General features: G+C 39.7%; 1 protein-coding gene and 1 non-coding gene across 5 annotated transcripts in view; one reads left to right on the top strand and one right to left on the bottom strand.

The window, feature by feature from the left end:
* The window catches only part of LOC124861780 (cilia and flagella-associated protein 47-like), a 60914-nt gene that overhangs the window by 12498 nt on the left and 34191 nt on the right, over window positions 1-14225 (bottom strand). For all 4 annotated transcript variants that reach the window (XM_047355712.1, XM_047355713.1, XM_047355714.1 and 1 more), the window contains exons 45-55: window positions 14072-14208; window positions 13793-13898; window positions 13459-13679; window positions 13218-13353; window positions 8906-9033; window positions 8747-8812; window positions 7643-7786; window positions 6849-7022; window positions 6575-6686; window positions 2856-2909; window positions 2626-2723 (exon numbers count right to left, since the gene is read on the bottom strand). In XM_047355712.1, the coding sequence (XP_047211668.1) occupies window positions 2626-2723; window positions 2856-2909; window positions 6575-6686; window positions 6849-7022; window positions 7643-7786; window positions 8747-8812; window positions 8906-9033; window positions 13218-13353; window positions 13459-13679; window positions 13793-13898; window positions 14072-14208 (1376 nt within the window). The remainder of the gene's footprint in view (window positions 1-2625; window positions 2724-2855; window positions 2910-6574; window positions 6687-6848; window positions 7023-7642; window positions 7787-8746; window positions 8813-8905; window positions 9034-13217; window positions 13354-13458; window positions 13680-13792; window positions 13899-14071; window positions 14209-14225) is intronic.
* trnag-gcc lies at window positions 7257-7327 on the top strand. The gene has a single exon. It is a non-coding gene; the product is annotated as a tRNA-Gly (tRNA).

The raw sequence follows: 14225 nt of genomic DNA, 5'->3' as shown, positions 1-14225 counted from the left end.
GCGTTCCCAGGCCAGCCGAGAAACATCGCCAATCCAGAGTGTCCTGGGCCGTCCCCTGGGCCTCATCCCGGTGGGACATGCATGATACACTTCCCGAGGGAGGCATCCGATACAGATGCCAGAGCCACCTCAACTGACTGCTCTCAATGTAGAGGAGCAGCGGCTCTACTTCGAGCTCCTTCCGGATGGCTGACACCCTCAACCTATCTCTAAGGGAGTGCCGGCCCCCCAGCAGAGGAAGCTCATTTGAGGCGCTTGTATCCGGGATCTCGTTCTTTCGGTCATGACCCAAAGTTCATGCCCTTAGGTGAGGGTAAGAACATAGTCTGACCGATAAATTGAAAGCTCCGTTTTGTGGCTCAGCTCTTTCTTCACCATCACAGACCGGCACAGTGTCCCCATTATGGTGCGTTCACACCGAACGCGGATTCTGCGAATATTTGTGTGCTTTTGCCCGCTTCACATTCTGCGTGAACTCCGCGTTGCCATTTGGCAAAAAGCGGCAGCGCTTCGCCGCGTTATCAAATAGGAGGAGCTTCAATCTGCTGCTTGCTGGTTTCAACTGAACATGGCGGACATGGATTTCACGGAACTAATTACGGTGTTTTACCTGTGGAGAGCCGAAAAACGCCGCCGACGTCAACATCCCTGGGTTCACCAGATTCTTCAGGGACGGGAACAGTTTGGAGATTACCACCACCTACTCCAGGAGCTGCGTTTGGATGACGGTCAATTTCAGCGGTACTTCAGTCTATCAAGGACCCCGTTCGAAGATCTGCTGTCCCGCGTTGGGAGACGAATCGGCCTCCGGGACACCAACTACCGGCGCTGTATCCCCGCTGCTGAACGCCTGTACATCTGTCTTCGGTGAGTAAATAAATCTCAGCTCAATAAAAAAACTGCCGATTTCTAATGTCCACATCTCCTAAATATAAGATATTTGTGCCTAAACATAACCAGGCCAGGTCCTTTCTGTACTTGTGTCGGTAAAAGTAATTTGTTGAGTCATACAACTCTGGCTTGCCGCACACCGCCACTATGATCTGGTCCTCCATCTTCACTGACAACCGCTTCTTCTCCGCTGCGGTCTTTCACCCAACGTCACAGACACATCCAGTCCCTGATTGGTTGACACGACACGAATTTAGGAAAACGATTTTTCAAGTCGTCCATCGCTTCGCTCGGCGCGCCTTCCGCACTACGTTCTTCGTCTCCTTTGCACCGCCTCGCGCTGCTCCGCTCCTGAACGCGCCTCTACATAGGGATAACATGTAAATCGGCCGCATCCTATTGGAGAATCCGCGTTCGGTGTGAACGCACCATTACTCCGGCAGCCACACTGATCCGCCTGTCGATCTCCCGCTCCATTCTCCCCTCACTCTTGAACAAGACCCCGAGATATTTGAACTGCCCCACTTGAGGCAGGAACCCTCCTTCAACCTGAAGATGACAAGCCACCCTTTTCCGGTCGAGTACCATGGCTTCGGACTTGGAGGAGCTGATCCTTATCCCAGCCGCTTCACACTCGGCTGCTTTCTATTTCATTACCGGGCTAATACTATCTGTTGTTAGGAGCAAGTATTAGCTATTTTAATATTGGCTATTGCTAACTTTGTTGTGATTAGCTATTGTTAGCAATTTATTGTTAGCTACTTTGCTGATTACTAGCTATTCAAATTACCGGACTAACCAGCGGTTTATTTATTAAGTTATTAGCTATAGTCATTATTAATTATTGGCCATCTCTTTATTAGATATTAACCATATATACTAAGTAATTATTAGCAATTGTTAGAGACTATTAAATATCTCACTATTAGCCGTAGATATTTTAGCAATTTCACTATTGGCTAATTTATAATTTCATTATTTGCTTTTACGATAGATTGTTTGTTACAACAATTATTAGCTACTTTAATATTAGCTATTACTAGCTTTGCTGTTAGATATTATCAGTTATTTATTGGTAAATACTATTCCCATTATTAGTTATTCTACTTAGAGCACTTAGCGGCTTTTATTAGCTATATTCTTATAAGCATTAATGAAATATTTCTTATTAGGTATATTAGTTCTCAATCTACTACCTATTCCATTATTGGGCATGTCTAAGACTTCAAATCAAGCATGAGTATGTGACCCCTGAGCAAAAAACGTAGAACTATTTTACAATGCCATTGATTTTACTCCCATGTGTTTTTTCGTGCCTGGTTAAAAGAAAACTGTATCATTAAACTGACTGAAAATGTGAAAGGAACAATTTAGAAGTTGCTTGAATATCGCAAAGTACAAGAATAAAACACAACATATACAATATAAGTTTTGAAGTCCTTGTCTTTTTTAAACCAGGTTTGCAGTAAAATGCCAACAGCAGAAAATTAGTTATCACTGCAGAGCATTCCTGTGACAAAGGGGACTCTCTCTGAAACAAAGTTTTGCGTAAAAGCAAGAAATGTGCCATAAAATCCTCACAAACTTTCATTCCTTCTTCTCCCGCAGTCATCCTTCAAAGAATAACTCCAGTCCAGTACATTATAATGGCAATAGGTAGTAAGTTATTACAAAAGTAGTGTGTCATAGCTATTCTTAGTATTACCAAAAGTGTGCAAAGTTCAAAGATCTTACCTTAGCAACACACTGTACATCAATGACCTTGACTGGGGCTTCTGGCTCGCAATTTACCACAATTGAGAAAATAACCATATAGTTTCCAATTACATTTCCTGAGGACATGCATTTGAGTTAGTTCACTTTTACTACACATATAAAAGGTCTGAATAGGTTTGAAGAAGTACTTTTGAATGTAGAACAACAACCTACAAGTAACTCATGAACAGCATTTGGAACAACATTACCTTTGTGGCTATCTCTCTCGTCCATGTCACCCTTTTCTATAAATGACACTGAGCCTGTAAGATACATTAGGAATGATGTTTTCAGATTGATTGTTTTTTTATTTAAAGCTATGCTAAAATCCATGTTTTCAATACACAAGTTAAACTAGAATCATGAAAAAAAAAAAAAAGAAAATTCTGATAAATGAGAAAACAGACATGCTTTGGTTGAATCGGATTATGATACATAATGTCAAAAAACCTTTAATGTAACATATGTACTACACATTCAAAAGAAAGACAAAGATGGGAAAAGAGGATGACAGGATGTGGTGAGTTCTCGCAAGATTGGCGCCTAAGTATACAATATGGTAGCCACTGAAAAATTTAAAGCAGACTTTGTCTTACTTCAGGAGACCAACATATCCAAGGCTGAGCCGAATACATTAAGTACACCAGAATTACCTCATTTTTATTTGACTGTAAGTCCAGACAGAGAGGAGTAGTTACTTTAATTAATAGAAGGATAGAGTTTACATGCAAAGACAGCATATTTGATCCAGATGAGAGATATGTAATTATTAACATAAACATCATTACTTCAGATTTTACCAGCTTCTTTGAGAGAGAGTAGATCATTTTTCATAAAGAAATGATCAACCTAATATCTCTTCTGGTGTCCTCTGGGAAGCAAACAAAGGTTTTTGTGTATGGCAAAATAATTTCATTTTCATCATGTAAGAAAAAAGACAAAGCAGCTTAAGTGGAAATAGAACAGAAAATAAAAGATTTAGAATCGACGTATGCTACATTTCAAGAAGAAAATGTTTTAAATGGACTGAAAAAAACTAAAATTAGAATCAAATATTAGAGGCAAGTACACAATTGCAAATACAGAGTTTGCGGTTAGACTTTGATCATAGCAATAAATCTAGCAAACGTCTTGCAAGTCAACTTAAAAAGAATAAAGAGTCACAATTTTAACAATAATTGACAGTAACGGTATACCAACTAATGACCCTAGAGAAATTGAAAAACATTTTTAGAAACTTTTACAAAAACTATACTCAAATAATACTGATCTTTCCATCTCTAACACAGATTATTTTTTTAAATGAGATCAATCTCCCTAAATTAAATGAGGAACAGAAAAAGGCTCAGGAGTTACCCTTAGCAGCAAGTAAACTCCATGAATCAGTTATAAATATGCCTAATACCAAAGCTCAAGGACCTGGCGGCTTTGCTGCAGAGTTCTACAAAGAGCTCTGACCACTACTGGCCCCACCTACTGGCCCCACCTTCCCACGGGTGTACGAAGAAATTCAGGAAACCTCACTCTCCAAACATGAATTGTGCAAACATAAATCTTCTTTCAAGCCGGATAAATATCACACAATTCCATCTAGCTACCTTCCAATATCACAAAAAAAAAAAAAAATGCAGATCTTAAAATCATCAGCAAGACTTCAAAAGGTAACCATAATACATCCTGATTAGGCTGGGTTTATTAAAAAATGGTATGCAACAAACAATAACATTAATTTTTCTCCAACCATTGCTCTACAGATTGGAAACATCAGGTACTTCGGCATCAATACTTCTAACAAACTGAATGTGGCGGAGCGGAGGTTCTGGCATGGAGGTGTCGGGGTAGGGGTGCTGCGGCCTGCTTCCGCTCCTGACTGGTGTGAGCGTATGCCTCTTTGGCCTGGGGGGCACTGTTTGTGTGCCTTGCTGGCAACCTACCTCTGCACTGTCCCTTTTGAGATACTTTATGTCTGGCTGCCTGGGCCTGCTGCAGTCTACCTTCCCTTTGCTGCTCTGGATTGCAGGCCTTCTACCCTTTTCGCCACGCTTACAAATGCCCACTTTCAGGTGACAGACTCGTACTCACACACACCCACTCAGTACAAACATGTTATGATTCTGGCCCGTCTGCCTGCTCGGCTCTCATGCAATCAACTCATCTGCTTCACCTGTCTGCTGCTGCGCTGGAGCACAATCAACCTCATGCCACACACCTGTGGATGTGCAGTTATATACAGCCCTCTGACAGGCAGACGGTGCCAGATTTTCAAAAACATTTGTGAGTAGTTATCCAGCGTTCCTTCCTGACTGATCTTGTTCTCTGACCTTGCCTTGCCTTGCCTCATGGATTTTGCCCGCCTGCCTGCCCCTTGTCGGACTGTTTGGATCCTGGTTTGTGACTGTTTTCTGCATCTGGTTCATGCCTCAGCCTGCCTCTTGTCTGACGTCTCTAGCCCTGGAACTCGACTCTGTTTCTGTCCCTGGATTTATGCCCCTGCCTAGCCACTGAGTCAGGCAGGCTCAGGCTGAATAAACCTTTTTACATTGTGTCTGGCTGAAATTTGGGTCCTCTAGTCCCTGGTCGTAATAAAACACCCTTATGTCGACACATATACCCACCCCCACACATACAAACAAACACCAACGCACCAACAAGTGGTTCAAGGTCATACAAAAACAGTTTACTATAATATCAATTGTGCCTGTCTAGTTTAATGCTGGATTGAATCTGGAATTAATAAAGTTCATCACACAATGAGGAACTATTGTGAGATACCCTTTTTGTAGAGCGAAACTGCCCTGGCACATGTTGACAACTTCCTGCTCCCTATGGTATGCCAGAAACACCGCAACAGAAGACATAAAAAAAAAGAGACTAAAATATATTGGGGAGAAAAACCTAAAAAACAAAAAGGCCTTAATATAAAGTTTTAAGTCTACACATCCTTAAATTAATACTTTGTTGAGGCACTTTTAGATTCAGTTTACGCATTTAGTCTGCTTTGGTAGGACTCTAGCTGCATGTCACATCTTTAAAATTGTGAGGACATCTCTTGACCGGAGACCAATTCAGGTAACCCCTCAGCTTAAGCTCTGGTCTATGGCTGGTCTATTACTGGTGAAACTATTGTTTTGTTGATTTGGATGTGGTCCTTAACTCACCGTAATGTTAAATATTGAAATCCATCTTCAAATCTCTAGCAGACACCCAAAACTTTGGGGTCAAAATTGACTGGTAATTGGAGCCCTTTTCATCCACTTCAGACAAAAACCCCAGTCCCATCTGAAGAAAAGGTAATCCCACAACATATTGCTGCCACCACCATGCAGGCATGGTGTTCTTTTGGTGATGCAAGGTGTATTTTTTATCTCTAATGTACAAAATACTGCAAAGGCACTAGAGTGCTTTTGGTAAAAGTCCAATGCCATGTGACCTGTTTAAAGTTTCAAATTATGTTTAAATGTGCAAGAAGTTACCTTAACCCTTAACACTTTTAGAAGGTGTATTTATTTCTATAGTAAAATTAAAGTTATTAAATGATAACAGATAATCGGCTGAATTAACACTATGTATCAAAAAACATTTGCAGAACATGTAATATGTAATTGTTTTAATGGTGACTCAGCTTTCATACAGAAAGCTGGTGACAGACTGAACAGACACTCTTCACTCCCAATATCTAGAAGTTACATTAAATTGGTGACATTATATCAATTTTGGAAAAATAGGTAATTGTTTCAGGAATCTAAAAAGCAATACTGTTGTATCATTAGCAAATATAATAACAAACAAAAAAAGCTTTATTTACTGCCAGTCTAGTTTCTAGTAGAAACCTGTTTTTATCTTGTAAAGGGGGAAAAAACTGCATAAAGGTTGAATACCACAAACACTCTAATACATCACAAGAACACAGCAGAGAAAAAAAAATTACCCGTGTGTTTTCCTCGTTTCCAAGGAGACACAGCCAGAGTGTATGGAGAGTTTTGTCCAGGATTAATCTCCAGGGAAGGGGTGCAACTGAGAATCGTCAGATCTGTCACTGCCTAAGCACAATGGAAAAACAAAAAGAACATTAACATGATTAAATAAAGGAACTACTTTGTTTTAGTCTATCATATAAAATCCTGATAAAATATATTGCAGTTTCTGGTTGTACTGGCCAAAATGTCAAAAAGTTCAAGGGGTATAAACACTTCAGTCTGTACCCTAAGAGTGAGTTTTGTCTGGCTGTAGTTAGGGACATCCAGCTGAGCGTATGTGGTCTTCCCCACTGGGCAGAATAATACAATATGATCCACCGGCAGGGGGGGCTCTCCCACTCCTCTAAGGGTAAACACGTGCTCTGTGCCATCACAGTCATTGTGTAAGCACAGCTTGCCCTGTGGGGGAAGGGGAAAAAACGACATGAGCAACAGGAATCAGTCTCAACTGCTGTCATACAAGAATATGACATATTTTATCATTGTGCTTCATAATCGTAACAATAGGTGTGTGTGGGCAACTTAGTTCAGTAAGATGATGGACACCGTTAAAGGTACATGGCTGTGGAGCAGAACTGTGAGCCAGCAGCCTGTCTGGTATTTAAGCTCCTCCCCTAAAGCTTGTATATGTAAGCATTGGTGGTTCAGTGGTAGAATTCTCGCCTGCCACGCGGGAGGCCCGGGTTCGATTCCCGGCCAATGCAAAGACTTTTGCTTTTGAACACCCTCAACCCCTCTTACATGCAGATAGCCCCTCTTAATGTTTATAGATAGGCTTCTAAAGACAGGAAAACGTAAAAAAAAAAAAGGACACGTGAAGATTTGGTGTATAATATGGAGAGGAAGGGGACTGTTGGGAGCGTACTTAAACCCGTTTCTATTGTGTAAAATGACTTAAATACCTTAAAATATCTTCTACTAGATAGTGCACTCTAAACTATGGTGCTTACTGTTGCAAATGTGACAAAGTAAGGCAGGTATTACAAATAAATAAACAATAAAAGCATTAAAAGGGTTACCGTGACAATGCATTGTGAGGAGGGAAGAAAAGTGAGAGGGTAGGACTCTTTTGTTCCTGCAGGTACATTTACAACCTCTGGGCCAGAGAATCCTTCCCCACACACTAAAGCTTGCACATTCCAGTCCTGACGAGTCTCATTGATCTGCAGCAAACACATTAACTTGGTTTATTGTGTTCCTCTGGGATCTATGCTATTACTTTGTCTATTTTTTTAAATGCAGGTATTTGGTCAGGTATTTTGTTTAAGTATTTTAACCAGTTTAAACATATTAGGTGTAAGTGTTCTAATATTAAAGTTATCCATAAATCAAACTAACATGCAGTGCCTTGAAAAAGTATTCAAACCCCTTGAACGTATAAATGTTTTGTCACATCACAACCACTAAATCTTTATGTTTCATGTGACAGACAAGACAAAGTAGTGTAATTATAAAGTAGAAGGAAAATGATTTGTTTTTTCAAACTTTTCTACAAATAAAACCCTAAACAAGTGTCAATACTTTGTCAAAGCAGAGATTTTGTTCATTTATCTTTAAAACAAACAGGACAAACCACCTTACATCCACAGATAAACTTAAGGGCAATTTTAATCTGACCAAATAATCTAACAGTCATGTTTTTGGACTGTGGGACGAAGCCGGAGTATCCAGAGAAAACCCACACATGCAGTAACATGTAAACTCCATGCAGAAAGACCCTAGTCTGGGGTTCAAACACAGGACCTTCTTGCAGCAAGGATTTATCTAGGGACTAAATTAAGACATTGGTCAACCCTATTTTCTACATAGGTGACATCTGAAGGAATATGGTTGCAAAGGATTTATTTTAGGGGTCTCAGAGTAAAGGGGGGGGCACCATACAAATGCACATAAAATGCCAAAACAAATACAATGAAGTTTGTCATTGTAAGATTAAAAACAGGGGTGTGAATACTTTTGAAAGGCACTTTCCATATTTATGAATAAATATGCAAAAACACATCTTTAGTTAGGTTATAAAATCAGAATAAATTTGAGCTAATGATGAAAACAATATGGAATTAAAAAGATAACGTATCATAAATGATAAAGCCAATTTAAGTTAATTTCCACCTGCTTCTCACCAAGGGTATGTGTTGTGTGACTGACTGGAGAGCTGGTGAACTGAAGTCCAAGTGAGTGGCTTTTACCTATTATAATATCATAAATCAGATTTGTATTGAATAATATGAAATGTTAAGATTTACAGTTTTACTAAGTTCTTTGAATCGGCTCAGAAATACCTGTTGAGTGACGAGCGCCTCAAGCTGGTACACTCTGGTATCAAAACTGGATGTTAGCACCACGTCGCAGGTAAACCGCCCCACTGAGAGTGCCTGGAAGCGCAGTGGGATGTCCACACAGCAACAGTCTATCACCATTTCAGAGAAGAAAGAATGAATAATCATAGAAGCTGTTTAATTCAAGTAAATCTGGAAAAAGAAAGTCGTATCAATCTTACCACCTTATAGAAATCTGAAATAAAAAAGGCTAAAATTCCTCTCAGATGTGTACTTGTCTACATATAGCAAATACTGGATTATTCTGTATGTTTAGACAGGAAAGCCAAAGCTTGAGGGAAGAACACACAGCAAAAGGTCTTAGCTGGAGCTAAACCCAATTACAAGGAAGATGTCTGCGGAGACAATTAAGATAAGTGATTAAAAAGAAAAGGCAGTTTAAATGTAGTTAAGAGAAATACTCAGGGTTTGAAGCCGCTTCCAGACGGCTCTGTTGTTAAAATAAGGTGGATTATAATTATAATAAACTTGCATGCATATCAGCTATTGTTATAGATGGCTTGTGAAACATCATTCCAACTGTGAAGCAAAGGCAACTTGAGGGAGCTGGAATTTCAGTTTTCCAGACTGAAATTCCTAGAGTTTTCAGTCCTTTTTAGCTTAAATGTAGTGTACAAAGTTCAATATGAATTTGTGGCAGAAATGTATTTTTGTATTGCTTTTGCAGGGGACAAACAGCTCAAGCACATATACATAATTGAGGCAAATAGAGGAAGGCCTAAAAATGTGCAAATAAAAGAAAATAAGAAAACTATGGAGGCGTACTTGCATGAGACTTGCATAGCCTTAACCAAAATGAAAACTATTATGAAATTATTAAAAAAGAGTAAGCAGCCATCGAACGTGGCATATTTTTGCCCAGTCTTCTTCTTTAAATAATCTGCGCTCCCCTTCAAAGACTACTGAATTCCATTGTATGGCCTTGAAACCACTTTATTACACTGTCTTGGTTTTATTATTAGCAACAAGACCTACGAGAACCTTTTTCTGATTTTGGTTAAAGTTGTGTCCAACTTGCATTTATCTACAAAAGTCAAAGCTAGGGCGTCACACCTTCCGGAAAACAAGTAATTGCGATAGTATTGCTGAAAAGTGCCACAACGATATCAATTACAAACAACCCGAGGTTTTCTGACTCTTTTCTTTCGTTATATTACACAATGTCCCCAACACACACTGTGAGCTTCGGTATCTCAGCCACTAAAAATATACATCAGGTTTGGCCTATGAGGACAGTTAGAGTCTGTCCAACTAGCCAAGCATAATTCCAGTGTGCAGAGTGTGAATGTGTGACATTTAAAATACTTTATCCAAACAAATATTGCATCCTAGCAGTCCTTAGCAATTGCGATTTTGCACACTCTGATTGTCATGATCTCCTTGTGTTTGGGGTTTTGACATTTGAGTTCTGTTTATTTCTCTTCCCTACCATGTTCAGCACTTGCTTTTTTTCAATTCATTTGGTTCATTCTGTTTAGGTGTTCTGTTACTTCCCTGGTTGGATGTGTCAGCTAATGGATCTGGTCCCCTTCTGTCAATGTTCTTTAGTTAGTCTCATGTTTTTCTGTTACGTCCCTGCTCTTCATGCTCATCTGTGTTAATTAGCCACTTCTCCTCAGTTCTCCTGCATTCTTTCTCTATCAGCTGCTCCAGATTCTCTCCCTGATTAGACTCAGTTGATTGGTCCATACTCCACTTCCCTCAGTACTTATCCTCTCTGGTTTTCATGAGCCCCTTTTACACCGAAAGCCTTAGGATCTGTTTTACCGGGGTAATGGGAATCCCAGGGAATCTTGTACATTCTTTTTCCATTGCTCACAAAGCCCACGGACCAACCTAATGACATATGGAGAGGTTGTGAAAAAAACTACAATATACCTTCATTCCAGCAGATTACATTACTCCATATAAAGTTGAGAAATATTTTTTTTTTTCCAGCTGATAAATAATAGATAATGAGCTGCTTTATAGTTATACAGTTGATTAATTCCTTTTATTATTCCTTATGTTGCACTGGATCCATGAGCAGGAAAAGTTTAACTCATTATTTTACATTTAATTTTTACCAACCTACATCTGGCCAAAGTTGTTGCTTTACAATGGCGTGCTTCATTTACAATAACTACTAAACACTGATTAACACTTATTTTTCTTTTATTATCATCAGGTAAACTCATATCAGATAACTATAGTTATCTGATATGAGTTTAGTAAAAAAATGTAAAAAATGTAGTTATTAGAATAGAAAACGGATAATCAGTCCTCTGGTTGGTGCTGCATTAATACATTTGTTGTACAGAGCTGTGGCAAAACAGTTAATGATTAATAATGACAACAATAACTTAAAATATCACACATTTCTGGTGAAAAACGTAAAAAAATGTTGTTTTATTTTTTGGTACTTTACTGCTTTATATTCTCTTTCAGCCACCACAAACAGCCGGAAAAAAACATTTAAATTTAGGCTCATTATTAATGAACTCACTGCACAGATGAAGTTTGGAGGTTAACTTTCTGGTTCAAAAGCATCTTAAAACTACTTCTTGCAACAAATGAATGGTATAAAAACAATTAAGTTGTAAAGTAACCTCTGCCATTACTGAATGTTCGCTTGAGGCGGAATGAGTTATAGGATGTAAAGTCTTCTAGCTTACAAATTCGTAATGCATTTCTCCAGGAATTCACACGGCTTTTTACCAGGGGATCTTCTGAGACCATTAACTGTCCCGGTGTCTACAACTTTCAGTGCCCCCCTCTATTTCTTTCCAACCTGACGTGTAGGTTGTTGAACATAAAGTAAACGTCTCAACAAGGCACGTTGTAATATTCCTTTAGGTAAGAAACTTTAACTGTAATGTTTTATATTTGTTCCAAGCTCCCTTATGTTGCCATAGGTATCTAGAGTTAACTGTACCACTATTGTTTAAGAGGTATTTTGACTGAAAGGCACTAACAAAAAAACAAAACATTCGTGGAACAACATTTATTCTGATTCACTCTACCCTCAAAGTCAGGAAGGGAATTATAAGCATTAGCCCCTTTTCCATTACAGGAACTTTCAGTAATTGGGATTTTGAAAGCCCCTCGCAAGCTTTGACCTAATTTTTCCCGAGTAATTTCCCCGGTGCACGTTTTTCCAGATAAAAAAGTGGGATTGTTGAGGGGCGGCTTTATGTGCTGAGCAAAGAGGATTGGTGGACCCTTTCTTGCAGTGTTCTGACTTGTGCTCACCTGCCTTTTGGTGGAACCTGCATGTTGACGTTTTCCACTTCATATGAGATTTCTATTTAAGCGTACTTTTTGTTGTCTTCTAAGACATTGTCTTCAGGTAATCATCTGCCTTCTTTCCTTGCAGATGGCTGGTGGTACAACACCACAACCAAAAAAGCCAGTTGTGAGTTCTCAGTCAGGCTTGCTTGTCTGGCAAATACTTAATGGACTCAGCATCCTAGTTACAGTTATACCTACTTACTAGCTTTTTAGGTGGATTAAAGTTGAATGATACTTTTGGGTTTTATTAATGTTAATTTTATACCCAGAATATTCCCCATATTTTTTTAACACCATCATCAATTTTGGGAGTTTTTGAGTCGGATGTGTCAAAGTTACCAGAAGATCAGGTTGTAGCGCCTAAAATATGTCAATTGCTCAGTTAGTTTGAGAGTTTTAAATGTGCATTCACACTGCTGGTCCGGTCCAGGGATCAGTAAACCGCACTAGGGTCCGGATAAACCGTGCCGAGACCAGCAGTTGTGGCCGTGCCAGGATAAGGTTCTTTGGTCTGTTTCAGGGTCCGGGATGTGATCTGCTCCAGGAACCACACCCTGGCACAGTACACAGCATTCCGAAGTTTTGGTGTGAAAGCACCTAGATGAAATTACCACTTAGAAGTACTGGCAGATATTTCCACAGGTCAGGTTATGGAACCTGGAAAAACCATTGACAGCATGCAAGAAAGGAAGAATGGGTGGATAAGATAGGATAGATGAACAGATGAAAGGAAGGAGAGAGTGACAGAAGGAAGGAAGGAAGAAAGGACATAAGGAAGGAAGGAAGCAAGGAAGAAAGAAGGAAGAAGGGAAGGAAGGTAAAAAATAAAAATATTTGTCCTACTCTGTTTTGTTTTTACATACATATCCATGCCTAAAAAATATACGTTCTGCACAGAACCATGGAACTCATACTCTTCTGCACAGGATAAACCTAAGGCCAGTGGTTATCTTGGTATTCTTGTATTTAAGATTTGTGTCTGTACCTGCTGAAGTCTCCCATGGTACATTTGTGTCTTCTTTTACAGGTATGCTAACAGTCCTGGGAAGACTGAAGTACTGCGGCAAAGAAACTTCCACTTTGTATTCGATCTTTTCACTGTGGTAAACATCTCTCATGAGCTGATCCAACGAGGAAAGAAGTGAATATTAGCATAAGTAAAATATGTGTAACATCAATACCCCACAGCAGCAGAATCGTCTTTCTAAGTGTGTATGAGTGTGTACCGGCTGTTTAAGGAGCTTCTGCATGGCTGTGGTGGCCCTCACTGTGCTGCTGTGCAAAGAGCGCGTCAGAATCCGCCTCCTGCGCTCGCTTGCACTCATGAAGTGCTGAGCCCAGACAGCTAGAGCCTCCTCCAAAAGCATGTTAACCAGGGGCACCTGGAGCACCTCCTCACACACTTCTCCGACCTTACACTGAAGGCTTAGGACACACCCACCTGTGTCTTTTACAGGAACAAGAAAAAAAAAAAAAAACATCACAGCTACTCTAAAAAACTTGCAATGTAAGCTGTGGCACAATGGTCTACAAAGAACCCTGCTGAGTCCAGATTCTTACCAGAATTCCCAGGAATTAAACTTAATTTACTACTTGGCCTTGCAGGAAGAGGGGAAGGAAGTGGAAATTCTGATGTAGCCGTCACCATATACACCATATCTCCAACCTAAAGAGGACATCATAGTCTTTCAAAAAAATGGCAACATACAAACTGATGTCCAGAATCTAAAACCTTTCTGTAACTTTTTCTGAAACTGGTGCAAGATTACTTTACAAACTCAAACACAGAATTGACATTACATATATTTAAAAAGGTAAATAATAAACCCCAACTCAGACCTGAGGGGAAAGCAGCAGCACAGAGCAGTATTTGGTTCCCATAAAGAAGGGCAGGTAGAGGATGCTCAGAGTGTGTACCTGGCCTGGTTGCAGATACACACTACTCTCTGGACTCAAGAATTCATTGGCTTCACCATCTGTGCAGGCCAGCAGA

Source organism: Girardinichthys multiradiatus, chromosome 24 (assembly GCF_021462225.1).
Source record: "Girardinichthys multiradiatus isolate DD_20200921_A chromosome 24, DD_fGirMul_XY1, whole genome shotgun sequence".
In the NCBI taxonomy this organism is placed as follows: Eukaryota; Metazoa; Chordata; class Actinopteri; order Cyprinodontiformes; family Goodeidae; genus Girardinichthys; species Girardinichthys multiradiatus.
This window is presented reverse-complemented; position numbering and strand designations above follow the sequence as displayed.